At 35.6% G+C, this 27,774-nt stretch overlaps 1 protein-coding gene across 5 annotated transcripts; it reads left to right on the plus strand.

The window, feature by feature from the left end:
• The first annotated feature begins 310 nt into the window (after nucleotides 1-310).
• Nucleotides 311-27,354, plus strand: LOC126977183 (uncharacterized). Of its 5 annotated transcripts, XM_050825899.1 has the most exons (13): nucleotides 311-407; nucleotides 2,308-2,356; nucleotides 3,908-3,967; nucleotides 5,869-5,991; nucleotides 12,244-12,282; nucleotides 13,513-13,524; nucleotides 14,783-14,845; nucleotides 17,085-17,192; nucleotides 20,164-20,205; nucleotides 21,135-21,146; nucleotides 21,819-21,872; nucleotides 24,385-24,417; nucleotides 27,254-27,354. In XM_050825899.1, the coding sequence occupies exons 1-13, from the start codon at nucleotides 381-383 to the stop codon at nucleotides 27,301-27,303; spliced, it is 672 nt and encodes a 223-aa protein (XP_050681856.1). In that variant the 5' UTR covers nucleotides 311-380; the 3' UTR covers nucleotides 27,304-27,354. The 5 variants fall into 5 exon arrangements, with proteins under 5 accessions (XP_050681856.1, XP_050681858.1, XP_050681857.1 ...); XM_050825901.1 differs by lacking the exon at nucleotides 20,164-20,205; XM_050825900.1 differs by lacking the exon at nucleotides 13,513-13,524.
• The last annotated feature ends 420 nt before the right edge of the window (nucleotides 27,355-27,774 follow it).

Genomic DNA, 27,774 nt, shown 5'->3' on the forward strand with positions numbered 1-27,774 from the left:
GGAGCTCGTATTCTAAAATCACTCGAATTTTCGAAGCATCAATCTTAATCGAATGTAACACATTTTTTTAAAGAACTACATAGGTGCCATGTAAAAAAAGTTTCACTTAAAAATCTCAAACCATGAAACTTCTATGTCAGTTTGAAGTACCTATTACAATAAAACGGCAGTTTCATACTTTAACTCCTAATATCTTATAGTTATTCATTATATCTGCTAAATAATAATTAAGGAGTTACAATTCACAAAAGAATCCATTTTTAATCCAAGAAATAATTTAAATATAAAATTACTTTATCATCGCGCTCTCGCTACGAGCAACAACCTATTAAAAATTAATCCGAACGTAATTGCTTGTGAAATTATAATCAGAAATTAAAATGTTTTGTCGAAACTTGTTTATAACGGTAAGCACGTTAATAATTTATATTTTAGGTATTTATTTGTGCAAAATTCAGCCTAGGCAGAAAAGCATGTTGTCCATTCAATAACAGGTTAACATAACCAAAATGAAGTACTGTCGCTTTTAATCTGAATGTTGGAAAAAGTCACTGATGCTCACTGCTTTAGGAGGAATGCTGGTTTAATTATTAGGTCTTTATAAAATTGGCGGGTTATTCAAGAACCGGGGAAGATCTAGTCGGTCTGGGACACGAAGGATTTCGTGTCCTCGCAATTTGTAAATATTTTGTAAAAGAAATAAAAAAAAATACGTTTAAAAAAACCGACTTCAAATACTGAAAAGTATCAAATAACTAATAAATTAATTTAATTCATCCTACCTTTAATATTAATAAAACCTATATGTGCTACGTATTGATAGGTTTTAAGTCGGTGCCAAGCCCTAAACTAAATAAAACTTAATATTATTAATAGCTTACTTACTGTAATTATTAAGGTTGTCTGGCAACGCGTGTCTGTCCGCTTGGGTTATTTTGTTCTAGACAAAGCTATCCCGCTCAAAGTCACGCGTGGCGAGTGTAGGTACTTACTGTTATATTATATTTGGCTTGGCACCGAATTCAAAGCTATCAATATGTAGCACATACAAATAATAGTATTTTATTAATATTAAAGGTAAAGGTGTATTAAATTTTTTTTTTAGTTATTTGATACTTTTCAGTTTTTGAAGTCGGTTTTGTTAAACGTAGTTTTTTTTTATTTTTTACATTTTAGTGTCAGTTAATATTTATAGCAATATATAATCAACCTGAATGAAAACTCCTTAAAAAGCCGTACACAAAAAACAATTATATCATCGAGGAACACAAAAATGTTCATTAAATGAAAACTATTGGGCCAAACTATGTAAAATTTTTATCTATTCTGCATCGAAGTAATAAAAATCGGATCATAAATCTCAGAGTAATCGGTGTACATACATTAAAAAAAAATCCGATCGAATTGATAACCCCCTGCTTTTTGAAGTCGGTTAAAAATAAATAAATTCTATCCTTTTGAGAACTCTTTTTTGGTTGGTTTTTATTTGTTTTTAAAGCTTTATGTTAAATAATTAAATTATACAAAAAATGATTTAGTCGTATTAAGAAGATTACTGGCGTATTTAAAAAGATACTATGTCTATGCAAGAATTGTAAAAGGAATGAAGGAAAGGTGTCTTATTCCTTAAAACGGGCAATTCTTGTATATATATAATCTGAATCGCGGAAACGGCTCCAACGATTTTAATGAAATTTAGTATACAGGTAGTTTTGGGGGCGATAACTCCATATAGGTTTCAATTTTAAAAAAATGTCGTTTTATTCGTGTTTTGATGAGAAACAGCTACAATAACATTAGAAGTCAAAGGTAAATTTTGCCACTAGAATAGAAGACTCTTCATCATAGCTCAGATGGGACATCGTGAGATCCGGAAAGCAGAAGACCCCAGTTCGAATCCAGATGTCCTATTAGCTTTATTTTGTTCAAGTTTCGTACATTCTTAAAAATCCGAGCAAGGCTCGGTCATCCAGATATTATAATTATTATTCATAAGAGGCAGTTGGCAATTTGAGAGTACCACCTGTATTTAGCTCGATTTGACAGATTCTACTATCCCCCAAATCAAGATATTATCACACCAAATGCCCTTTCCAAAGAACTTTCTTGCAAATAACAAATTATACAATGATTGGTCTAGAAAGTTTTGTATGAAACAAACTAAATGAGCTCACTCTCAAATGAAGGGTGAGAATCGCATTTTGAACAAGTGTGGTTATCTGAATAATCAATATCTATCAAATCAGCTAATAATTTTAAATTATAATATCGAATGTCTAAAGAGAATATTATTTTTTTGTCTTATAGGGATTTCTTACTCTGGGTGGTGTTTTTGGGTACACACACAATACTTCAGGTGAGTAAACAAGAAAATATTTTTAACTACATTCATTCAAACTTATAAACAAAACAAATTTATAAACAAGTATAAAACGAGGTACGGTTAGGTATTTAAATTATGTACACTTCTTGATATAACTATATTTGGCCCGAGTTTCTACCTATTTGATTTACCAAAAATAAATGTTAAAAAAATCAAATTTCTGTATTTGCTATTAGAATGTGTACAAAATTACTTATCTACTTATTATAGAAATTCACAATTAAGCCGTATATATGTAAGTCTCAGAAACTTATTTCTATGACTAGAATTTAATCTAAACTTAAAACTAAAGTAAATAAATACACACATATTATAATATATACATATAAGAGGGGGGGGGGGGGGGTCGCAGATAAGAAGGCTTACCATCAACTTTTAATTAGCGATTCAATTCCGATGCAGTTCGGTTTAGGTGTCTAAACTGAATCGCTAAGATTCGTACCATGAAGTGCCTATAACTGAACGGCGTTTGAATCGCTTATGGAGAATGAACGAAATAAATAATTGTCTGTGGTGTGGCACTTTATAGCGTCAAACTATACACCATAACACCCTTTTAAGTACTTATTAAATAATAGTAATATAAATATATATAGTTCTTTGAATCACAAATTAAAATTAAAGTTTGCTTAGGTTTTCCTAAAAATAATCTCATTAAACAAGTTATGAACGCACCCCCAATAATGTTTGATTTGACAGGAGCACAGAGTACATTTTTGAAGTGAAACTTCTTTAGGCGCATGACGGTAAAATTAAAAAAAAACAAGAGACCGATCGAGACAGAGTGAGAAAGGGCGAACGAAGCAATAAGCACATAGGCATGCAGCGAGACTAGGAAGCAAGCGATTGAGAAATATCGAGAGAGTGGGATAGAGCGAATGCCGCATCATGCACAGTGCCATGGGGCGCGAGGTGGGAAGATTGAGAGAGACAGTAAGGGAGATCGAGAGAAATTACACGCTATTGGTTGATGTATTCGTTTAGATGTCAATTCTGTCGCATTACGTCTTGTAAACGTATTTTTTTTTAAATCCAAGATGGCCGCCGCGCAAGATTATGATTTCAACATTATGGCTATCGTATCCGAAGTTCTTGAGGGTGCAGAGAACGAATTTGGGATCATTGTTTAATCCAACATGGCCGCCGTGTAAATTTATGATTTAAACAATATGGATATTTTTTAATTCGTTCTTGCGGACAGGCTATAGCCAGGGGCCTTACTGCCTCATCTTTAGTAATTTCATTTTCGGTATTTATTTTCAGTATTTTGTTTTACAAAAAAGTCCAAAATTATTCTCCTTTCATCGATTCTATTCTATTTACATTCCGCTAAGCAAGTAGCAACTTTTTTGAATCGCTCACTTTGACACATAAGCTATAGTTTAGGTTGAAATATTACCTCATGGTACGAATGAATATACGAACTAAAAGAGTTTGCGATTCAATTTCCGACTTGATTTGACGTCAACCTAAAATCGATAGACGTCGTGGTATGAAAAAGTTCAACCCGTAATTTTTTTACAGGTATAAATAATACCACTAAGCAGATTCTGAGAACCCAAGATGAAGAAAGTCCAAGCAATCGTAAGATTCTTATATTATTAAGTATTAAATATTATTATTTCAAACTAGTTCCAGCCCGCGACTTTGGACGTAGCAGTAATAATACAATTACTGCTAGCATGATAAGATGTAATCTATATTAAATACTAGCTGATGCCCGCGACTTTGTCCGCGTAGATAAAGGGTTTTTAAAAATAATAAGCAAGTTCAGATATGAATATTATCTCATGTCTTATTCCAGTTCCGGTTCCAATTTCCGCTCCCGTTCCCAACATATTATATGAATCTTATTTCGAGTAAGATAATATATTCTATGGCAAAGTAAACCTTCTATTGGTATAGTTATAGCAAATCGACGAGAATTACAGTTTTTCACAATTCCTGCGGGATAAAATGAAGCCTATGTCCTTTCATCATGCCATCAAAATCGTTTCAGTAGCTCCGGCGTAAAAGCGTAACAAACAAACTTACATTCACATTTGTAATATTAATAGGGATAGTATAGTACTTTTGCGATTTGCTCGGACGTCCGAAAAGGTAAACGGAGAAACAGACAAAATTTACTACGCACATTTTACTACTTTGGAAGTGTCTCTCGCGCAAACTATTCAGTTTAGAAAAAAATGTTATTAGAATCATCATTTTTGAAGACCTATCCATAGCTATCAGACACATATGGGTTTGATGAAAAAAAAAATTGTGAGTTTCAGTTCTAAGTATGAGGAACCCCATAATTTATTGTATATTTTCTATTTTTATGTGAAAATGTTAATGCAGTTCACAGAATACATCTACTTACCAAGTTTCAACAGTATAGTTTTGGAAAAAGGTGGCCGTGACATACACGGACAGACAGACAGATATGACGAATCTATAAGGGTTCCGTTTTTTGCCAATTGGCTACGGAACCCTAATATTTATGTGTGTAATTATATAATAATAATATGTGTTATAGTTATTTGTGTCATTAAAGCATATTAGAGGCCGTATGAAGTCCTCTTCCATAGAAGAATAACAAAAACTTGAGAGGTGTCAAGGGACACCCGGATGGACTGAAGTTCCTTTCGATTAATTAGTGAAGGAATTGTAATATATATTTAATATTATATAAATTATAGGGCACCTATATTATAAACAATCATTAATAATAATTAATTATAATAAAACAATAAAAATTACTTATATACAAGAATTATTGTAATTAAATACTATGATAATGCACAGACGAATAAAACGACGACGCAAACTGATCTGTCACAGACGATGACAATTCTCATAATGGCCGCCTATCGGCTTGTAGTAGTGTAAGTGTGTGCGTGGGTCTATGTATTTACACGTTAATCGGCTTGTTTTGGTGCTACACTGTTATGTAAGGTGACACGGAGTCCTTATTTTTTTACTAGTTCGTGTGATAATTTTATAATATATTTTTGTATATGTTTATATTTAGTTAATATTAACTAAATCTAAATATATAATATTATTTATAAGTGAAATTATTATAGTAATATTAATGATGAAAGCTTTAGTATTAATACATTGTATTAATATACCTATATATATAATTATTTATATCCCATAAGTAATAATTATTATAATATATTTAATAACGCCGCACGGCTTACAATTTTAGCAAAAAGTGTCGTTACTTAAAACTTTTGGTCTTAATTTTTTCCGCCTAGCCCCCTTTCGAAACGCGCGATAAAGAACTTCGTTCCAATTATAGTTTGAATGTCTTTATTTTATTGTTTTACACTGTTTTGATTTCGAGTGACAGAGTCAAGCGCTCTAAAGTCAAAACTCGATTCCAAGTACAATTATTAGTAACCTATAAGCCCTGATAGTTTAGAGATCAGCGACAAAACGAAGTCAAAACAATTAATTATTTCTTATAATACTTATATATATTCTTTGTTCAATAGTGAAGAACAACTTATCTACCGACGTGCCACTATGGGTGTCTGGTTTGAAGAAACAAATAGCGAATGCAGTGAGTGAACAAGGATTTAAAGAAGCGAAACCTTTCATAGAAAAATATGTGGAAGGTAATTTCGAGTTTTATATATTTGCAACTCACGGACGAGTAAAATAAGAAGGACTCCGCGCCGTGATATTAGCAAGTGAAGCATCGTTATGCTAGTATGTGTGCGGTTACGGGGGATACTAGTTACACAATTTTTTCTCGCTTAAATAATCATATATGGCCACAAATACTTATATAGTATCGTTTTTACACTTTTTCACAACGCACGATGGCATTTTTAAAATATTTTATTGAGACGCAAACTGATCTGTCACAGACGATGACAATTCTCCTAATGGCCGCCTATCGGCCTGTAGTAGTGTAAGTGTGTGCGTGGGGCTATGTATTTACACGTTAATCAGCTTATCTTGGTGCTACACTGTTATGTAAGGTGACACGGAGTCCTTAATTTTTTACTAGTCCGTGATTGCAACTATTCATAAGCCGATGTCGAATTGAGACCAACATTGGGGTCACATTATATTTTTCTTGTAATAAACGATGGTGATGATGAAGTGACCGCCACCACCACAGTAATAGAACTTTAACTCCATACTAGGCATAAAAGGTATATATTTTCTCAAAATTGATTCCTTTAGAATTTTTTTGATGTCATTTCTAACACCACTACCGCTTCGGAAGCAAATTGCGCTCTGAGAGAGAAGAAGCGGCGCAAGAAACTCTACCAGTTTTTTTTGCGCTCTTTTTTTAAAGAAATGTTAAATATTGTACTGTCATTGCTATTGCTATAAAATAATCATAATCTAGTCCGGTCAATTAGATATTCAGCTGTGGAGTAATAGGATTTACGACAGAGCCATTATTTAATAAAACATTAAATTTATTTATAGATAATGCCTGAACAGTGGCTAGAACTTTATTATAAAAGTGTATACATTTACCCTTAAAGCTATTATTTATCTTATGAGAGCGTCCGAATCGGCGCATGCACACATATAAACGATTTACACGGCCGCTAAGCAATCTTGGGAAGACAAAACAGTAGTAGTTCAGTTCCGAGCGCGCTCGGTAACGTACATGCTCACTGAACTTACGAATATAATTTATATTCGCGATCTGCACGCTATTATGACTATGAGTTCCGAAAAACTCATATGAAATGCCAATGAATTGTTGGCATTCCTTCAGCACGCAATTCATACTATGGACAAAATCAGTATCATTCAGATCTGTGCATCAAATTTTAAGAGCGAGGAGATCATTAACACAAAGTCGCTCCTGTACGAGGTTTTGATAAAATCAGACCATATCCCGTCCCGCAGGAGGGATGAAAGGGGAGAGAGAAGTCTTCAGGATATGATAAATCTCCTGAAATGACTGATCCTGACGACGGGCCGTCTTTCGTGGCAAGGAACTTGAACAAGTTACCACCCGTAACTTTCGACCATGTCAACGTCACCAGGTTGCTGGTGGATGGATGGCTTCATTAAGGTGGAGCGGAAGAAGAGGAGGCCTCCTAGTCATAATCAATGTGGCACAGCACCGATAGGACAGAACCAGCTACTGCGTCCCGTAATCCCAGCGACGTATATCTACGTATGTCGCTTTCACCACACCACCAAGGCGTCCGACATTGTTCAGTACCCGGTGGAGAAGACAAGGTAGCCTTAAATAAAATGATTTATTATTATTATTATTAAAACTATTGAGTGCCACGCCGTACGCCGCCGAGACTGGTCGCTGTCCGAGTATTAGCTGCACCGCGCAATCACGATCGTTTTGTATGTACCAACCCTAGACCTCAGAATACAGAACAAACCAGAAGCCGTCATTGCGCTCAAAGTTGAGGGGGTGTAAACCACGCGCAGTCAGCGTGGTTCGTTAACATATCAATTAGGCAATCGCCGACACGCGTTCTGTTTACTGTTTACTGTTCTGTTCTGGCGGCGGGGGCGCTTGGTGAAATTAGCGATTACAAAAATTCGCCCGCCGCCCGCACCTGTCTCAGTCCCCTTTGTCGTCCTACCCCCGCGCCCCTGTACCCCGCAGGCGAGGACTTAGATAAACGGTGTGCCTATAGTTGCCGTTGTCAGTTTTTATATAATTATACCGTCGCTTTTCGTTTCCACTTGCAAGAATGCTACCGGACATACGAAGAAGTCGAATGCGATCACGTTTCATCTATTAGTAGCACAATTCCAATCCATTTTATTAAAGTATTGAATATAATTTACGTTACTTATTTGTCAAAGAACATTATGCTTTTATTTCCTAAGTGTTGCCACCGAATAACCGGCTAGGACCCAACTTTTTAAAATATTTAACCTAACTTATTCAAAAATTCAAAATTTTAAATATTGCTGTGTGAAACTAATTCTGAGAATGTAATTAATAAATTCTGTACATTCTGAAATTTGTCGCTCTTTCTTTCTCCACTAATAAATTAAAAATAATCCCTAGTAAGTATATTTGAAGTGAACACTCCATTAATAGGGATGGTTAAAAATAATATAATTACGTAGCTTATCGTATTTAATATATCATGCTTAAAGATAAGAATGCGCTTTCATGTTTTGCGTATAATACATACTCAGTCAAATAGCATTTAAAGGAAGATGCGCCAAGATTAAATGCTTTGGCTCAAAAGCGTATTTTAAAAGTGCTATCCATTTACCTCTACACTTTTCCAACGTTTCTCGCCAGCTCTTTTCTATAGAAAACAAATTCCAAACGTTTGAGTTGGTAAAGTAAACTACCAATTATATGGATAAAGATTAAATGAATGAAATACTGTTAACTACGAGGTTTTGAATGCGGGTCTATATTTCTTTTCACAATGAATATAACATGATATTTATAGTCTATATTATATATACTATAATATATCATTTATATATTATAGTTATATATATAGTTTATCATTATATATTATAGTCTATATTATATATACTATAATATATCATTATATTATAGTCATTTGGAAAGCAAAGTCAAACTGGCTTTGAAGAAGCTGGGCGGCATAATAGATCACTGCAGTACATCAATCCGGCCCACATTCTAACGTTCTACAAAGCGCAGGTCTGGCCACATATGGAGTATCGCTGTCATCTCTGGTCTGGCGGAGAGTATAATAAATAGAATTAATCTAATATCTCAACCGTTTTAACTCTACAGGAACTGCAATTAGAATCCATTCGTCACCCTCCGTATTCGCCAGACCTTGCTCCAACGGATTACCATTTTTTTTCGTAATTTGGACAATTTTCTACGTGATAAAAAGGTTTCTTATCAGGAGGCTGCTGAAAATACTTTCACACAGTTTGTCGAATCTACATCACCACAATTCTATCGCAAAGGCATAAATGACCTTTCGTTTAGATGGCAGCAATATATAGATAATAATGATAATTATTTTGATTAAATACATATTATGCTAAATTAAAAAAAAACGAATTTATTTTTTTCAGTAAAAATCGACAATTTCATACTTACCTAATATTATGATAAAATATGAAAATTTAAACTCGATTCTCCAACAAACACGAACACTGTCGAATTTTATTCAGATAGCGTGAAAACCCAAATGACTTTGTTTAACCATTGTAACGAAAACGTAGTGGTATAAAAGCTTGAAATTGGTACTATTTCTCACTGGAATAAATTGGACAAACATTTTGTACACAATTCAGTTTTAGCTTTGTAAAAATATAAGCCGCCATTTTGATTCGACACCAAATTTTACAGATGTTTTAAGAATACAAAATGTCACCTAGTTCTTTCATTAGAAAATATTCGCCGCCATTTTGTTTCGATACTAAATTTTACAGTTGTTTTAATAATATAAAATGTCGGCTAGTACTTTCATTAGTAAATATTAACCGCCATTTTGTTTCGACACTAAATTTTACAGCCGTTTTAAGAATACAAAATGTCGGATAGTTCTTTCATAAATATTAGCCGCCATTTTGTTTCGAGACCAAATTTTATGTGTCGGCTAGAAGTTTCATTACTAAAGTTATTATAAAGAGTACAAGCATTCATCTACAATACAGTACTTCGATTAACCTTAAAATTTTGTGTCATTAGCTTAGTACTATTTTTTGTAGTGAAAACTTGTTTAATTTTCAAACAAACAAATCATATATACGACGACCCATATAGCCGAATGGTTAGTGACCCTGACTACTAGCTGAAGGTCCCGGGTTCGAATCCCGGTAGGTTTTTTTTTTTTTTTGGGAGGAGGAAATGCAGTTACGTATTTACGCCCCGAAACGGGGCGTAATATGTCGGACTCGAGTGTCCGCGTAAGCGGACACCCCATACCGACTAAAACCTCCTCTATGCTATTAGCCATTCTTTTACAGCGACATAGGACATGGGCCGTGGAGGCCGCAAAGACTACGCAACAACAACTCGCCGGCGAGTGTGTTCTGTTATATTTGTATGTATGTAAGTAGTGTAAATGTTTGTGTGCATGTATGTTTGTGGAGTGTGTTTGTGATTGTGTAGGTGGTGTATGTCAGTCCGTCAGTCAGTCCGTGAGTGAGAGTGAGTGGAGTCAAACGCTTAAAGGACGAGGTCTAACGCCTCGTCGGGTATCAAAAGAATGTGTGGTGTGTCTAGGTTGCGGGCCGCTGGCCATCGTCAGAGTGACGAGTGCCAGTGGTTTGCGGCGGTTGACCGCGCCTACGCCTGCGAAGGCGGTGTGTGCGTGTCTGTGTCGGTGTTTGTGTGTGTGCCGCGTTCGCGATGGTGATGTCGTCATCAGGATCTACCGTGACGTGCCTGGGACGTCTTATTTGGTTGAGACTATGGTGAAGGGGGGTGTACCCACATGCCTTCTGTTTGTTTCCGAGTCATGGATGTTTATATGTATTTATGTATGTTTAAGTACGTATATTGTATTAAATATATCGTTGTCTTGTACCCATAGTACAGGCTATGCCTAGTTTGGGGCAAGATAATATGTGTGTGTCAATATTAAATTAAATTAAATAAATGGTATGTAAGCAGGCAGCATAATGTTAAGGGCCTTATAAATAAAATCGTCATAAAGTTATACCTGAGCATAAACAAAGAATATGCTAAATGTTTACAAATAGGCATTTTGCGATTGGCTTATAAGGACGTATTATAACGTTTCCCGCGTGTATTTGCAAGGCTGTTTGACATTCGGAAAACTTCAGTGTTTTCATTGTATTGACGGTGTTTTCAGGGATATAGTCAACATTTTGCATATTCTAGGTTTATTCTCAGGTATAACTTTATACCAAGTTTATTTGTAAGGCCGTTAAAGTTTCACTCGATGATTATTCTTTAATCTGGTGTTGCCAGTATTACAGCCTTAGGTAATTCATGCGTCTAGATAGAGCCGTTTGCTGTTAGACAACCGATAAAAACAGGCCAGGAATATTAGTTTAGTGTGCGTGACAAGCTACGTCTTACACTCGCGATTTGTATGACACTTTGTGTTAGTGTGCGTGAATTGCTCTAAATAGAAGTTAGTTCTGAATTTTATATTTTACGACGTTTTCACAGCTGTCATAGTCTATCTAGACGTATAAATAATCTAAGAATACAGCCTATTATATGCTTCTTTTTACACGCTTTTTATTAGCTTCACCTGTATGTATGTTTGTTTGTAACCGACTTATTTGGGCGAGATTTTGATCCACTTTTAACGGCCAGATTTTGTTAAAACTTCGTAGATTTATCGAGGACCGACGACAATATATTAATTTGATAAAATTATTCCATTTTTCAGTTCACAAAATAAGATTTTTGATAATTTTTATATAATTTTTTCATCTATCGTCGTTAAGGCAGGAATTGATGTTCATTTTAATTTTCAACCATTATATTTGAACCAAAGCGTGTTTTTTAGTTTTTTTGAACTATTTTTATTAAATATATAATAATTTCTTTGGTGAACATCGTATTTTCATCATCAAAATAGATTATGTAAAACGACTGTTTTCTATCTATTATCGCTTTCGCAACAGAGGACTCTCTGTTGCGAAAGCTCGTATAATTTCGTGTGTTTTACGAATTAAGTGGAGACATCCTTGAGATTGAGGTATATTTTTATCTTAATTTCAAACACAACGTGTAAACTTAATTTTTCCTTCTTCAAAACGAGACATAAAATGTTAAACCTTGGTAGCTTTGTACTTTATCACTTATTACGTGACGAAATATTTCAGTTTATGAGAATATTAATAATGTTTTTCACCTGTTCTATTAGAGTTCCACCCCAACCCATATCGTGTGCTCAGGAGCTGATCACAAATTAATTCTGAAATTAACTTTGCAGATATTGAAAAACAACACAACTTAAGGCTGCGTGTTAAGGGTGAGTTATAAACCATACGTATATTCTTGCTGCCTTAGTAGGCAGTGGTAGTCCACATAATATAGTGTAATCTATCCGTCGCGCTTACAGCCTATAAAGGACACTTACCTTCTTAAAAGCTGTAAAAATTTTTGCTAAAAAAAGCTATTTAAGCTACTCAATCTAATGATATTGTTATACAACCTTCATTTCACTCACTTCAAAAGGATCAAGGCCATCCCCAAAGATCTCCATAACGATCGGTCCTGCGCTGGCCTCATCCAACCTCCATATTGTGGGGTGCCTACCAATACGACGTCTTACGGTACGTGGTCGCTATTTGAGGACTTTACTGCCCCAACAGCCATCTGTCTTTAGGTCTATGTGCCTGCTAGCTGCTAGTAACTTTGGTTCCATTTCAAATTCGATCTCGTTGGTACACTCCGAACAAAGCTCTCTCCATTGGTGGCCATGAGGCCCATAGTCATAAAACAAGAAATAAAACCTGTAGCCATACTTTCCATTCATCCAGACAGAAGGGTTTTGCACCGTTATACAAGCTATCACACCATATACTTTTGAAATAATTTTGCAAAAGAAAGGTTTTAGTGTATAGTTTAATAATATAGCTTTTGACAGAAAGATAACGGACGGTCTTGGGCTTTGCGTGTTTTAGCTTTACTGTACGGAGCCCCCAAAATAGGACTATTATAAACTATGGTTATAGTTATCACGGACTAGTAAAAAAATAAGGACTCCGTGTCACCTTACATAACAGTGTAGCACCGAAACAAGCCGATTAACGTGTAAAATGTGAATGCATAGTCCCACGCACACACTTACACTACTACAGGCCGATTGGCGGCCATTATGAGAATTGTCATCGGCTGTGACAGTTCAGTTTGCGTCTCAATAAAATATTTTAAAAATACCATCGTACGATGTGAAAAAGTGTAAAAACGATACTATATAAGTATTTGTGGCCACATATGATTATTTAAGGGCGAAAAAATTGTGTAACTAGTATCCCCCGTAACCGCACACACACTAGCATAACGGTGCTTCACTTGCTAATATCACGGCGCGAAGTCCTTCTTTTTTTACTCGTCCGTGATAACTATCAGGGATTGGTTACTACAACCTACTTAAAAAACTATAAATATTGAAAATAAAAAATACAATATTTAAAAAATATAATATTGGAAATATTAAGGATCTGTAACTTATATTTTGTCTTAATTTCCGATACAGTTAACAAACTGGGTAAGTAGTATGTTCACACATTGACATAGGGATCACACTCTCCCATCCCCTCTTTCCTGGGGATAAGATACTACCTGAACCACACATATTCAAAACTAATTGCAATTTTAATAAAATATTTATTTTTATAAGAAATAGTGTTTGTGCTTATGTATGCACGCAAGAAGCTATACTTCTTTGGCCTAACGAAGCAAAAATCATTAAAATGATTTATTCCTCGTGCTATTTTACGTTTTTGGAAAGAACAAAATTTTAAAAATCTTGCAAAGATAACTTTGACAATTAATTATTAAATAATGAATATGGCTGTATGGGCTTGCACCGTTTGCCTGTCCTAAAAATACACGAAGAAACCAAAAAAAATAACGAATGACGTAAACGTCAGAAAACTTTAGGAACCAAATTCAACCTGTTATTTTTGTGTTACGCGCCTAAAGAAGTATAACTTCAAAAAGTTAAAAATGTGTTGAACAGTTGTTTTAATAATGTTCTACTTAATACAAATACGTGTTGGTTTTTCAATTCAATTCAATTTCTGTTGTTTAGCGTTCATCAATCTTTAGACATTGCTTATATTTAAACAAGAGTCGAAGCTTGTCTAAGGTGTGTCTAACGGATAGATCATATTCACAAGGAAGATTTAGATTATATTATGATGACAGATAGGATGACAGCTATATGATGACAGATAGATGACAGCTGTCAAATATTGCGTTCCATTCCTTTAATTGTTCCTGTACACTTAAGTTTTATGCTGTGCTTAACGACGTTTTAGTTAAACACAAGCCAAACACTGTTGTGTAATAGAACAAGATGAACTCCATTTTAGATATCGTTATTGTTAGGTCACTGACGTTGTTATAGTTAGATCACTGTCTTACAAAACACGTGTCTGAGCCATGTTTAAATTATTTATTTGTAATAAAATATGTTTGTCGGTGGGTTATTTATTTCAGTGATGAGTAACTAATGATGCTTCACTACAACTTTTGATATCAGAATGTTTCCAGTTTTAAGAGAACTGTATGAGATTTACTTGCATTATGAAAATTGTTATAAACTAACATTCATTGACAATTTATACGGCAGTAAATAGCAACAGGCCAGGTGCGTTACTTTAGTGTGCATGACAACTTCGTCCTACACTCGCTGAAAATAGAGGCCAACAGTTCACCTCTATTTTTTTCGACGTGTTCACAGTCTTGCTAAACGTATAAATTATCTAAGCTAATATTTATAATCAGCGCATTTTATTCAGGTCACGCAGAAGTTGAACACGAAGAAAATAATCCGATAATCCGAGCTATCTCATCAAACGACAGTAAGTTGCGGCAAATATTCTTAAATGAGTTTTTCCTCAATAGGTCAGTTTCATTTTTCAAAATTTAATTTTGAAAGTATGTTATTTATAGTGTTTTTGCCATTACAAATACGAATACAATAATAATTTACTATAAAAACTTATAAAAATTATTTATATTTTCAAAGAAACTCACTATAGCAGAGACAATTTGATTTTAACAACACACCAATGATACGGACTATGGAAAGTTATTTTATTTTAGAAAAATAAGAATTGCACCGCACATTTGTCGTTTCTATGTTTATGCTATTATGACGTCACGATCATGGCGGCTCCCTTTTTGGCTCGACTATTTATCATTTAAATTTAATACAATTTTTCTTAGCATAAAGTGGAATTATTTTGAAGAAATAAAAATGTCAGTATTGGAATCTTTACGATCATTTTAGAATATATTTTAGAATTTAATTGAAGAATAGCCTATTGCAGAGAAAATTTACGAGAGTATTGGGGTTAGAGAAATTCGCAAGCTGTTTTAAAGAAATCGAATTAGCTTCGTACATCTATGAAGATTCTTGTCAATGCAAATCTAATCTAATCAAATCAAAAAATGTTATATTGCCGTAAAAACTAATAAATTTATTTGGAAATATCATCGCTTTACTTATATACTATTTCGACTTAATTCCAGGCTTTTGCAATTGTTTTAAACTCAGTGATTGAGAATTGTTTTATATAAAATGGGAATTTATTAAAATTTATTGAAGTAGTCGTTACTTTGCGGAAATCCATAATCATCCAAATGTTTTGAGTTTTCTTAAGTGTTAATTTCGTAATTAAAATTTAATTAAAGTAATAATACCAATATTTGTCTTTAAACAAATCGTGTTTCACCTCTACACGAGACATCCTCAGGAGATGATGTCAGAGACTCAATTAGTCTCGTGCCAGAGTTTGGCGAGTCTAAACATTTGGGAATTTAGTATAAAAACGTTATACATCGTCCCATAAAAGAATGACTAATTTTGTGGAGGCGATTTGTTGCAACACAAGATTATGTGTTTGTCTGGTGTTTATATTACATTATACACACACACACAAACATACTCATACAATAAAATAGGTTTTCTCATAAAAATTGTGACGATACACTAGATCTATTAAGAGTTCCAATTTCTTTGAATTTCTCTCTTAGGGATGCTCAAGGTCCGAGTTTGTATCTATATATATAGCTCTTACAGCCCTGTCTTGTAAAATTAAATGGTATTAATGTCTGCCTAGTTGTCCAAGAGAAGAAAACCATAAGCCATTATGCTGTGAAAACAGCTGAAATTAGCGCTCTAAAAAGCGCAGGTCCGGCCACACATGGAGTATTGCTGTCATCTCTGGTCAGGCGCACCTCAGTATCAGCTCGATCCATTTGACCGCGTGCACCGTAGAGCAGCTCGAATTGTTGGGTGCCAGTGCTCTGTGAAAGGCTGGATCACTTGACGTTGCGTAGAGATTGTGTGTCTTGTACCGCATTTATCACGGGGAGTGTTCCGACGAGATGTTTAACCTGATTCGTGCCGCCGAATTCCACCTTCGCACGACACGCCACAAGTTAAGATATCATCCCCACCATCTGGATGTGTGGCGGTCCTCCACAGTGCGGTTTTCAAGGAGCTTTCTTCCTGGTTCTACAAAGCTGTGGAATGAGCTTCCTTGCGCGATGTTTACGGGACGATACGACATAGGTACCCTCAAAAAAAGCGCTTACACCTTCCTTAAAGGCCGGCAACGCTCCTGTGGTGTTGGAAGAGATTGTGGGCGGCGGTGATCACTTAACACCAGGTGACCCGTACGCTGGTTTGTCTTCCTAATCCATAAAGAAAACTGTCAATACGGGGAAGTGTAACAAGAATACTGGCAGCAAATCTTATATATCTTTCTTTATTCTTATATTTTTCTTATATCTTAGTCTTACATCTTTGTACTGTTAGGCGCCGAGACACTTGGCCCGTGGGGCCCAGAGGCGCGGAGAATGTACAAGGTAGGTACTATCTTCATGCCTCAATAAGGCTACTGGAAACCCAAGCGGTGACAGCTATTTCGCTCAACGGATCAGCCTAGCTATCCAACGCGGAAATGCTGCCAGTATTCTTGGTACACGTCCCCTGAATGATAGTTTTAATTTAATGTAATCATAGTATTCTAAATATACCTACTTGTAAGATTTGTTTTTATTAGAGTAACTGAAGTTTGATTTTTTTTTCAGAAAGTGCCGACCCACGCTGGTTGGCGGAATTAAAAAACTTTATAATGCTCCTGGTGGACACTTTTGGGACACATCAACTATACACACTGTTACATCCAGTTATCAGTTGTAAGATTGGTGCATATATCGTTATTTAACTTAATTTTACAAATTGGTATTTTTTACGACTTGTATGATATTTTTAAGTGCGGAATTGAATCGAATTGAATGTATCTAAAACGAAGATCCCCTTTGGAGGTAGCAAATAACCGAATAGAAATTTCTAAAAGTGTGCGGTAGGTCACTAAATCTGAGAATAGTGAATTTTGCGAGACCAAATATTTTTTTTCGAATCCGAATTCTGTAATTGACTCGCTAGTCAGGTATATTTTCCGAGCTCGAAACTAAGAATATTTTAAATGACTATAATTATACCAGTGGGTGGCTCCTTTGCACAGGAAGCCGGCTAGATTATGGGTACCACAACGGCGCCTATTTCTGCCGTGAAGCAGTAATGTGTAAGCATTACTGTGTTTCGGTCTGAAGGGTGCCGTAGCTACTGAAATTACTGGGCAAATGAGGCTTAACATCTTATGTCTCAAGGTAACGAGCGCAACTGTAGTGCCGCTCAGAATTTATGGGTTTTTTGAGAATCCTGAGCGGCACTGCATTTTAATGGGCATGGCGTTTCAATTACCATCAGCTGAACGTCCTGCTCGTCTCGTCCCTTATTATCATAAAAAAAAAGACAAAAGTCTTTTTTTTTTTATGGTAAAAACCAATGGGGACTCCCTTGCACAGGATGCAGGCTAGATTATGGGTACGACAACAGCGCCTATTTCTATTTCTTTAATGAAGCAATAGTGTGTAAATATATTGTGTTTCGGTCTGAAGGGCGCCGTAGCTAATGAAATCTTATTTCTGCAGGCGGCGAGCGCAACTGTAGTGCCGCTCAGAATTTTTGGGGTTATCAATTACCATCAGCTGAACGTCCCTTATTTTCATAAATAAGGGATAAAAAATGAAATTCGTACTAATCCAAATACACAAATAGAATTGAGTATTGAATTTGGGCTCAACTAATCCAAAAATTTCATCACAAAGTAGGGATAAAGATTCTGTGACGTTGTGAGCTCTTCCTTCCCTTTTTTCCTTTTCCTTCCTTTCAGTTTTACTTTATTTACTTTTTGATGGAAAAGGAGGACAAACGAGCGTACCTGTTGTTAATTTTTATTTTAACACGTTTAGCAAAATAATCACAATTTCTCGTACAACTCTGAAAGAGCGGCGATATCACAGCACGAATCTATCATAAATCACGTTTTTGCAATTACAATAACCAAGCTTCTTTATCTAGCAACCCGTAACATATACCATATACGGATACCTCGACTATGTAAACACAAGTGGATATAGCGTCACAAGTGGCCGGCGCCGGGTTTGGCGCCAAAACAACTCAGAAGGTGGCTTCTGCGGGCGCGCGCGACGTGTAGGCATATCAGAGGTTAAGGGTGCTGTATCTACCAACGGCCTTGATTGTCTGGGTGGAGCGAGATATTTTCGCCGCACCTACCGGGCTCCCGCTATTTTTCACGCAACAGGCCGCGCGGCCGCGCTGCAATGTGCTACTGGGCCATCGTAGCGTGGTGTGTGCGGGCTGCTGTTGTCGAACTATCGATATAAGATTTATTATAAGCGCGGAAATCATCTATAATATCTATAGGGCTATCGATATAACATTGAATATTTAGGTTCAATTATACTATAGTATTGCTGTGTATCGAAAATATCGATACTATCGATAGTCTATCGATATAATTTGGATTCAATTATCAATAAAGGTGCACGCGCTTTTTTTAAGGTAGCCATGTCGTATTGTCCCGGAAATACCGCACAAGAGGTTGTTTCGTATTCGCGTCATCTACCTTCACTTCTTCTTTATCCACCGTTACATACATACAAACGGCATTAACTTGAAAAATTATAGGAATTTAACTCCTTTTCTTAAACGACTGTCGAACGGATTCAAAAGCAAGAAATCGAAAATTTTTACTGGCGAAAACATGAAGCAATTTTTAATTAAAGCTCCAGATGATATATTTAGCGACAAAGGTAAATTAAATTTAATGTATAATATAAAAAGTGTGTTTTATTTCCCTGCATTCTTTTGAGAAAAGCACTATATATGCCTCGGCGGGAAATGGCAATTGCCTATCTCGTATTTAGTGAAGTCTATTGAACCTTGTCCAATTTAACCCCCAAAAGACTCAAGTTTGCGCGTTTACCACTAAAAAAACCCCATTTGTCGTATCACCGCTCTTCGACAACACTTCCCTCAAAGCCTTGCCTAGTATCGGAATACTGGGTCCCGAAATCTCGAGCGATTGCCAATTTCATGGTCATCTGGAAGGCAAAGCCAAATTGGCTTCAAAGAAACTGGGCGTCATTAATAGAGCACGGCAATACTTCAAGCCGGCCCACATACTAGCGCTCTACAAAGCGCAGGTCCGGCCACACATGGAGTATTGCTGTCATCTCTGGTCTGGTGCACCCCAGTATCAGCTCGATCCATTTGACCGCGTGCAACGCAGAGCAGCTCGAATTGTCGGGGACACAGTGCTCTGTGAACGGCTGGATCACTTGGCGTTGCGTAGAGACGTCGCTTCATTGTGTGTCTTCTACCGCATTTATCACGGGGAGTGTTCCGAAGAGCTGTTTCACCTGATTCCTGCCGCCGAATACCACCTTCGCACGACACGCCACAAGTTAGGATATCATCCCCACCATCTGGATGTGTGGCGGTCCTCCACAGTGCGGTTTTCAAGGAGCTTTCTTCCACGTACTACAAAGCTGTGGAATGAGCTTCCTTGTGCGGTGTTTCCGGGACGATACGACATGGGTACCTTCAAAAAAAGCGCGTTCACCTTGCAACGCTCCTGTGATTCCTCTGGTGTTGCAAGAGATTGTGGGCGGCGGTGATCACTTAACAACAGGTGACCCGTACGCTCGTTTGTCCTCCTATTCCATAAAAAAAAAGTCTATTTCCCGGCCTTTACAATAATGTACTTTTATTTTGTTCAATTTTTGTTCATTGTTTCAGCTATCGAGATGCGATATGACGTAAAAATTTTAGACGTTGATGGTAGGTAATATTATTATGGTTATGCTATATGACGTGTTACATTATTAGTAAAATCTGAGACTAACTACGTGAATCTTGAGAATGACCAGTATGTATATATTTACCAGTAGGAGGTTCCACAGGATGCCGGCTACATTATAGGTACCACAACGGCTCCTATTTATGCCGTGAAGCAGTAATGTGTAAGCATTACTGTGTTGCGGTCTGAATGGCGCCGCAGTTAGTGAAATTACTGGGAAAATGAGACCCCACATCTTATGTCTCAAGGTGACGAGCGCAATTGAAGTGCTACTCGAATTTTTGGGTTTTTCAAGAATCCTAAGCGGCACTGCATTGTAATGGGTAGGACATTTCAATTATTACCATCAGCTGAACGTCTTGATCGCCTCGTCTCTTATTTACATAAAAAAAAATAGGTTTTTGGAGCACATAAATAAAACACCTCGCGCCCACTCAATGTATGATTTGTCTCATGTTATGAAATATCATTGACTAAATTATTTGTATTGCAAATATATAGGTGTTATAACTAGACTACCTAACATTACACATTACTGCTTCACGACAGAAATAGGCGCCGTTTTGGTACCCACAATCTAGCCGACTTTCTGTGCAAAGGTACCTCCCACTGGTATATAATTTTAATGAAAATTTCTAGCAATCCAGGCGAGATAATATAAACATTTATTTTGTTATAATGCTCTAAGAACGAATTAGAATTTGTCTTTCACGATTTTCATAAACTTACGATTGACAAATATCTTTCAATTACCCGTGACAGATATATTTGAACAGAAGGTGCGACTGAATCAGACCTCTCAATTGATGATTGGTGATAACTCTTGTCGTTACAAAGCCATCAAAGTTAATGAGTTTATTTTAAATTATTCATTAAGTATCTAAATCTCACACTTGCCTTTTCTTTTCAGTTGATAACAATGGTAAGTAGGGTGAACCAGTATTGTGGCTCAAAGTTCCAGTCATATTGAGCTGCCAAAAGTTAGATGTAATTATAAAAAACAGAGAATAAACTTTAAGGGCGGTCAGGCCTATATTTATTTATTAAATTCCGCCAACAAGATATTCACTAATATAAACACAGTATAATACATAACAAAAAACAACGTTTAAAAAAACCGACTTCTTTCTGACGTAATGTGTAAACATTACTGTGTTTCGATCTGAGGGGCGCCGTAGCTAGTGAAGTTACTCGTCAAATGAGACTTAACATCTTATGTCTCAAGGAGACGAGCGCAATTGTAGTGCCACTCAGAATTTTTGGGTTTTTTCAAGAATCCTGAGCGGCCCTGCACTGTAATGGGCAGGGCGTATCAATTACCTTCAGCTGAACGTCCTGTTCATCTCGTTCCTATCATAAAAATACATCACATCACCTACCTATCATACGAGGTCGAGCAAGCAACCAGGAAGCCGCTGGTGCATGACGCATGATGCCAAGGGACGTGTCACGTGACGAGCATTCCCTCTTTCCCAGTCATTCGTAATAACCACACGCTCCAACCGCGTCTGAGCCGTACGTAGTAAGGAAACAGAAAAAATTGTATGTTCTTTATTAACTAATTTTATTATGTGTTAATAATGTAATTCTTTAGGTAAACCTATCGTACACTACGAGGAACTCAAAAGTCCAAAAAGAGCTGAAAGGGGTAAGTTACTACTTAATTATTGTAAGACCTATTGCAACTTGAATAGCTCGAAATGTATCGTCTTTCAATGTTAGTAATTAAACCTCTAAAGAAAATAGGGTTAGTGATTCGACGAGTCGAGAATCAAAATAGAAAAAAAAACAATAATTTTTTTCGTGTCACTGTTCCGAAATATTTGCTGTTTTTCAAGTATTTTAGACAATCCCGATAGTTCTACGTAGTAAGAAGCAATGATATATCTTCTTAAAATATATAAATTACGTGTCACGTTGTTTGTCCGCGATGGACTCCTAAACTAATGAACGGATTTTAATGGGGATTACTTCATGGAGAGTAGTTTAGTCCAACTTGAGATATCTTTTATTTCGATTTGGGACCCATAACTATTTTTATTTCCAATATTTGTTTTGTATGCACATATTATTTTCTATGAGAGAAATTATTGACGCACGGTTTGACAGTTCTGCTGTAAAATAATTTCATTATAACAACAGGGAGCATATTTATCGAAATGTTTTGATATATTATTGATAAATTCATAAAAATAGAATAGCGTCTGTTGGGGCAGCTAGTAGTAACATATTATTGAAAGTAATCCTTATATTAACTTTAATAAAAATAAAAGCCCCAACGTGAAATTACAAAATTTCAGTTTTAATTTATTCCGCAACTACTCAATAATTTAAGGTTAAGGAAGGGTTGGGTTGTGGTTGGGCAAAATTACGGATCTCCAAGTAATGTTGGGGTAACGTAACTTAAATTAACTTTGTCGAAAATATCAGTCGTAAAACGGCGTTAAGTGCTTGTGTGGGAGTGAGACGAAAGCATGGGCAATGCTTTTCTTACGTTTTGTAAATACAACCAATCGAAATTTTTAGTGATTTAGTTAGTTATAGTTATTTATGCAACTGTTGTGTAATAAGGGGTATTAAAAAACGAATGGAGGTTGATAATAGTATCACATGAGTGTTTTAATACTTAATTATCAAGAGTTGCATACAAGACTTTATGTACACCCATAATATTATGAATCCTCTATAAAAGATTCTGAAACAGTAAGCTTACTGCTAACATTAAAACAGCCAGTCCTAGTAGTAACCTAATATCATCCATTACTGATTATATACAAATAAACTAAGTATTAATGACAGAATAATTTATTTTAGTAGTAATTTACATTTTGTATAGTGCAATTATTACTGCAATATCTGGCGGTATGCTGTCGAAACTTGAATCACAAATTTTTTGTAAAAAATAAAAATATCGAAGAAAAATGGCGGGGATTCGAATAACCTACTTTTTTTACGGCGCGCGACGTTGTAGTGTGGAACGCGCGTAAACGAAAATGTTCATGCAGATACCACGCTTCGAGCAATAAGAATGTGGCTGTCTGTTGAAACTCTTTGCGCATGAAGGGATCGAAAAAAAAAACAAAGGATGGTTGTTATGAAATTCAGTACAACATTACATCATCCGTTTGGATATTAGGGCAAGCTAACTGTTTTAGAATCTTTAATAGAGGATTTAAAGTATTGGTGTAGATAAACAAAATTACTTAATTCACTATTTACTGCGCGGTTTAAATATAATAAAATATTCAAGCAATGACTCCCACTGCTCACATTTTGTATTCCTGTCGCTGCTATTTTGGAATGTTCACGCCGAAACTACGAACTGTATTTAAAATTTAAATACTGGACACATGAGTGCAATATTTGCGCGATACTTTCATATAAAACATGTTGGTAAGAGTCAACCAATGGTCTGACTGGAATGGAATGGACTGCATTGGCACACAGTCTGAAATGTGGTATTTTGGGAAAGTTTGTGTGTATAAATACAAAGTTGCAATGAACTCAAAATATACTTGATTTTAATGAGTATTTTTTTCTAAAATACGTTAAAATAAATCTATGGGCAATGTGTAAAAAAATAATTGAATTTTTTGGGGATCAATTTCAAAATTTATATAATTAAATTGTAAAAGCGAATGTTTATCAAAATATTTTAGAAGCGTATTTATATTTATAAACTGCTAGCTGATGCCCGCGACTTCGTCCGCGAAGATAAAGGGTTTTTAAAAATAATAAGTAAGTTTGGAATTATTTGGATTATCTCATGTCCTATTCCAGTTCTGGTTCCCGTTTTCGCTCCCGTTTCCAACATATTATATGAATCTTATTTCGAGGAAGATTGCTATGGCAAACTAAACATACTATTGCTATAGCTACAGCTCCTCGACGTGAATTTCAGTTTTTCACAAATCCCACGGGATCCATGGAGTTTTTCGGGATAAAAGTAGTATGTCCTTTCCCAAGCTCTCGTCTATCACTGTACCAATTAATTTCATCAAAATTTGTATAGTAGCTGCGGCGTAAAAGCGTAACAAACAAACATTACATTAACATTTATAATATTAGTAGGGATAACAGGTCCACCCGCCACAAGCAGCACTCGTTCACTGGTCGACTTGTCTTTTATTCAATAATTTACCAATCAAATTATTTTCCAGTGAAATCGAAAAGTAGACACCATAAAACAAAAAGTAAGTAAATTTTTAATAATAATAATAATATAAATTTATGCTAAACGACAATCTTTATTCCACGTCTTCTGTCTCCTAGTATGTGTTCAGTTAATCTGTTTTGTATAATTATTGTATCTATCATCATCATTAAAAGCCATTAAGTACTTTAATTTGAACCACTAATAATTTTTTATAAAAAATCGAAAAAAATATGAAATGTCTTCAAACAAAATTTTATGAAAGATACGGGGCTCGAACCCGCGACCTCTCGCAGTCCGTGCGAGCGCTCTTACTAATTGAGCCAACCGTTCGAGTGACGGATCGTTGATAAATTCTTATGTGCTTTGTTCATTTATCCCAGAAGTGAGGGTTATCACTTTAAAACATTACAAATTGATTAACTGTGTTTACTTCAAACCAAAGCATTCTCAATCTGTAGCATTAATTGATGTGCTGCAGTAAAAAAAGGCGGGTTCGTTTAGATCAAACATGTAAAATATAGGTTGAGAAAACGGAAAGCACGTCCATATCGCACAAGGGACAAATAAGACTAAGATTTGTTAATAGCGTGCACGCGCCCTAATTTTATTTTCGCGACCTATTGGTCGCTAAATCATTCTCTTGGCTCGATCGTAACGAAATGAATATTATTGATTACTTCGAATAAGGTATAAATTCTAGATCTTACATTAATGGTAGTTCCTTCTCTTCCTCTAGTTTAAATTAGCATGCAAAGTTTACTTAAGGCGACACTAAATGCCAGCGACCTTGAGCGATATGAGTTCACGGCTGCCGGCCCGCCATCTATGTAACAAAGCCAATATTTTCGAAATTCTTGGGTGGAAAACATTTTATATGCTTACAATCCTCGTCATTCACTACTTATCTGAATAAATCAACCTACACAAAAAAGTACAAGCTATAAGAATAACTTTTCAAAAAAATGCGTCACGCTATGCCAAAAAACTTGTTTAACTTCAAAGAAAAGTGGTAGTTCAAAAAGGCTCGGCAGTGTTAACTACAACCAACAGCAAGCATTAGCAACCTACAAATAAGACTTAAGGATATGTGTAACAGGATTAAGTAGTGTTCATAGCTCGAAATGCTATACTTTCACCACGAAACTTGTCTAAAAACACCATGTTTGCGTGTTGACTCTCGCACTACGTCCGATCCGAATCCGATCCGTACCCGTGAAAAGACGGTCTGAAGTAGTCGTAGAACTATTTCTATGGTAGTTTACGCCCTAGATCCGGCTTTCGTCATCCGATTTCTTTCCGTCTTGCTCTTAGATCCAAATCCGATTCGTACCCGTGAAAACACGGTCCAAAGTAGTCGTAGAACTATTTCTATGGCAGTTTGAACTTTTTGAAGATAATTATATTATATGTGGCGACAAAATAGTTAAGCTAATAACCAAGTGTTCGAAGTAAATCCATCGAACAGAATTATATTACAAATATTGCTTAATAGATAATATTATTAATTACTTATAACCATGTGTTAAAGAGTAAGGCAGTACGCGAGTAACCATTGATCGGTCCGGGCCTAGTTACCATTAACCATTTGTCTATAACCATTACAGGACTGGTTAAAACAATTTTAACCAATTAATAGTAGAGATCCGCGTACTCACAAGTAGAACCAATAATTATAGTTATTTAGCAAGTGTCATAGATTAATTTAGTATCTTAAGTAAATAAATACTTTGACCATAAAACCAATATAGATATCAACCCCTAAGTGCACCCCTTTTCACAAAGTAATTTTAACCAATGGTAATATCCTCGTAGATATCTATCTATCGGACTTGAAACGCATTGGAACTGTTTTATAGAACTATGTCCCAGACATAGGCTTATTAGAATTGTCATGAGGCGCATTCTTTCCTCAGAATGTAATGGTGTTGCCATTCGTAAAAATTACCACTTCCTCCCGTTACATCTTTTAGTAAATCAAATCAAAAACTACTCATTTGAATTGCAATATAATATGTAAAGTGACGCAACAAACTACTCAATCGTCAAATACTTAAAAGTAATGCCTTACACGAGTAAGTCAAAAAAGTTAATGTAAATGAATATATATAAAGTTTATGTAACAACACAATCTAATGCAGAACGCGACATAATATTTTAAATTTTTACATAATAGTTCCAATTTGACAGGAGACTAATGGAGACTAAATTGTTTCAACACGGTTCCATCTATACCGTCCTTTACTCACACCTAGGTTTTTATGTAAGGATAGTTATCTCGCTTTCACGCAGGGTTCGTCTATCTCGGTATATACTAACGTCTATACTAAGTGCACCCGTGACATTACAATGTCACTAAAACCAGGCCGTTAAATTGTAAGAAATGAAGTCGATTGAAAATCAACCGGTAAATTATAATAACACTAGTGAAATTGTAATATCACGGCTTTGATAATATACCAGCGACCACGGACGAGTAAAAAAAGAAGGCCTCCGCGCCGTGACGGGGGATACTAGTTACACAATTTTTTCTCCCTTAAATAATTATATATGGCCACAAATACTTATATAGTATCGTTTTTACACTTTTTCATAACGCAGGACGGCATTTTTAAAATATTTTATTGAGACGCAAACTAATCCGTCACAGACGATGACCATTCTCATAATGGCCGCCTATCCGCCTGTAGTAGTGTAAATGTTTGCGTGGGTTTTTGTATTTACACGATAATCGGCTTGTTTTGGTGCTACACTGGTATGTAAGGTGACACGGAGTCCTTATTTTTTATTAGTCTGTGCGTACGACATATATACCTACTCCGAAATGCCAGTGTTTATAGGTATTGAATTGATTAACTCTTTAATTAATTTTGCAGGGCCAACATACAGCTCCGACGAAGACAAATCCGGTTCAAACAGTTCCTAAACAGTAGAAACAGCAATATTACATGTGAAATATAAATATTTTAAAAAATATTTTACTTCTCGGCGATAACTTGAACAATGGCTTTCCTTTGTATGATATACAACGACCCATAAACCATATGATTGCTTCCATTGCAGTTACTTTCACCTTCGAGAATAAACTGAAGTATTTGAGCCATTTAGATAAAATGGCGCTATTTTTGTGTAAGAAAGAATTCGTGAAAGCGTCGATCGAGCTTATTTGAATAGATGATTGCTGATGTAGATTTTGTCAGAGTAACGCTTTAAATATGTTCGATATTGAAGTAAAACTTTTTTAGGCGTGACTTGGGGGTAACTCAGAATATTTTGAAGTCAACAATTTTTAACCATTATAATTTTGGGTTTAAAAAATTGTTTCAAATTGCTCAGTACTATTTTCTGAAAATCTCCAAGTGTACTTGTTCATTTATGACTACTTTGTAATAAAAAA

This window comes from Leptidea sinapis, chromosome 44, assembly GCF_905404315.1.
Source record: "Leptidea sinapis chromosome 44, ilLepSina1.1, whole genome shotgun sequence".
NCBI classification, from domain to species: Eukaryota; Metazoa; Arthropoda; class Insecta; order Lepidoptera; family Pieridae; genus Leptidea; species Leptidea sinapis.

Excerpts from the sequence above, each read along its gene's own strand:
- LOC126977183 (XM_050825899.1), top strand. The coding sequence starts at position 381 with ATGTTTTGTCGAAACTTGTTTATAACG. Across the intron at positions 14,846-17,084 it reads AGCTATCTCATCAAACGACA|AAAGTGCCGACCCACGCTGG; the intron begins GTAAGTTGCGGC and ends TTTTTTTTTCAG. Across the intron at positions 17,193-20,163 it reads GTTACATCCAGTTATCAGTT|CTATCGAGATGCGATATGAC; the intron begins GTAAGATTGGTG and ends TCATTGTTTCAG.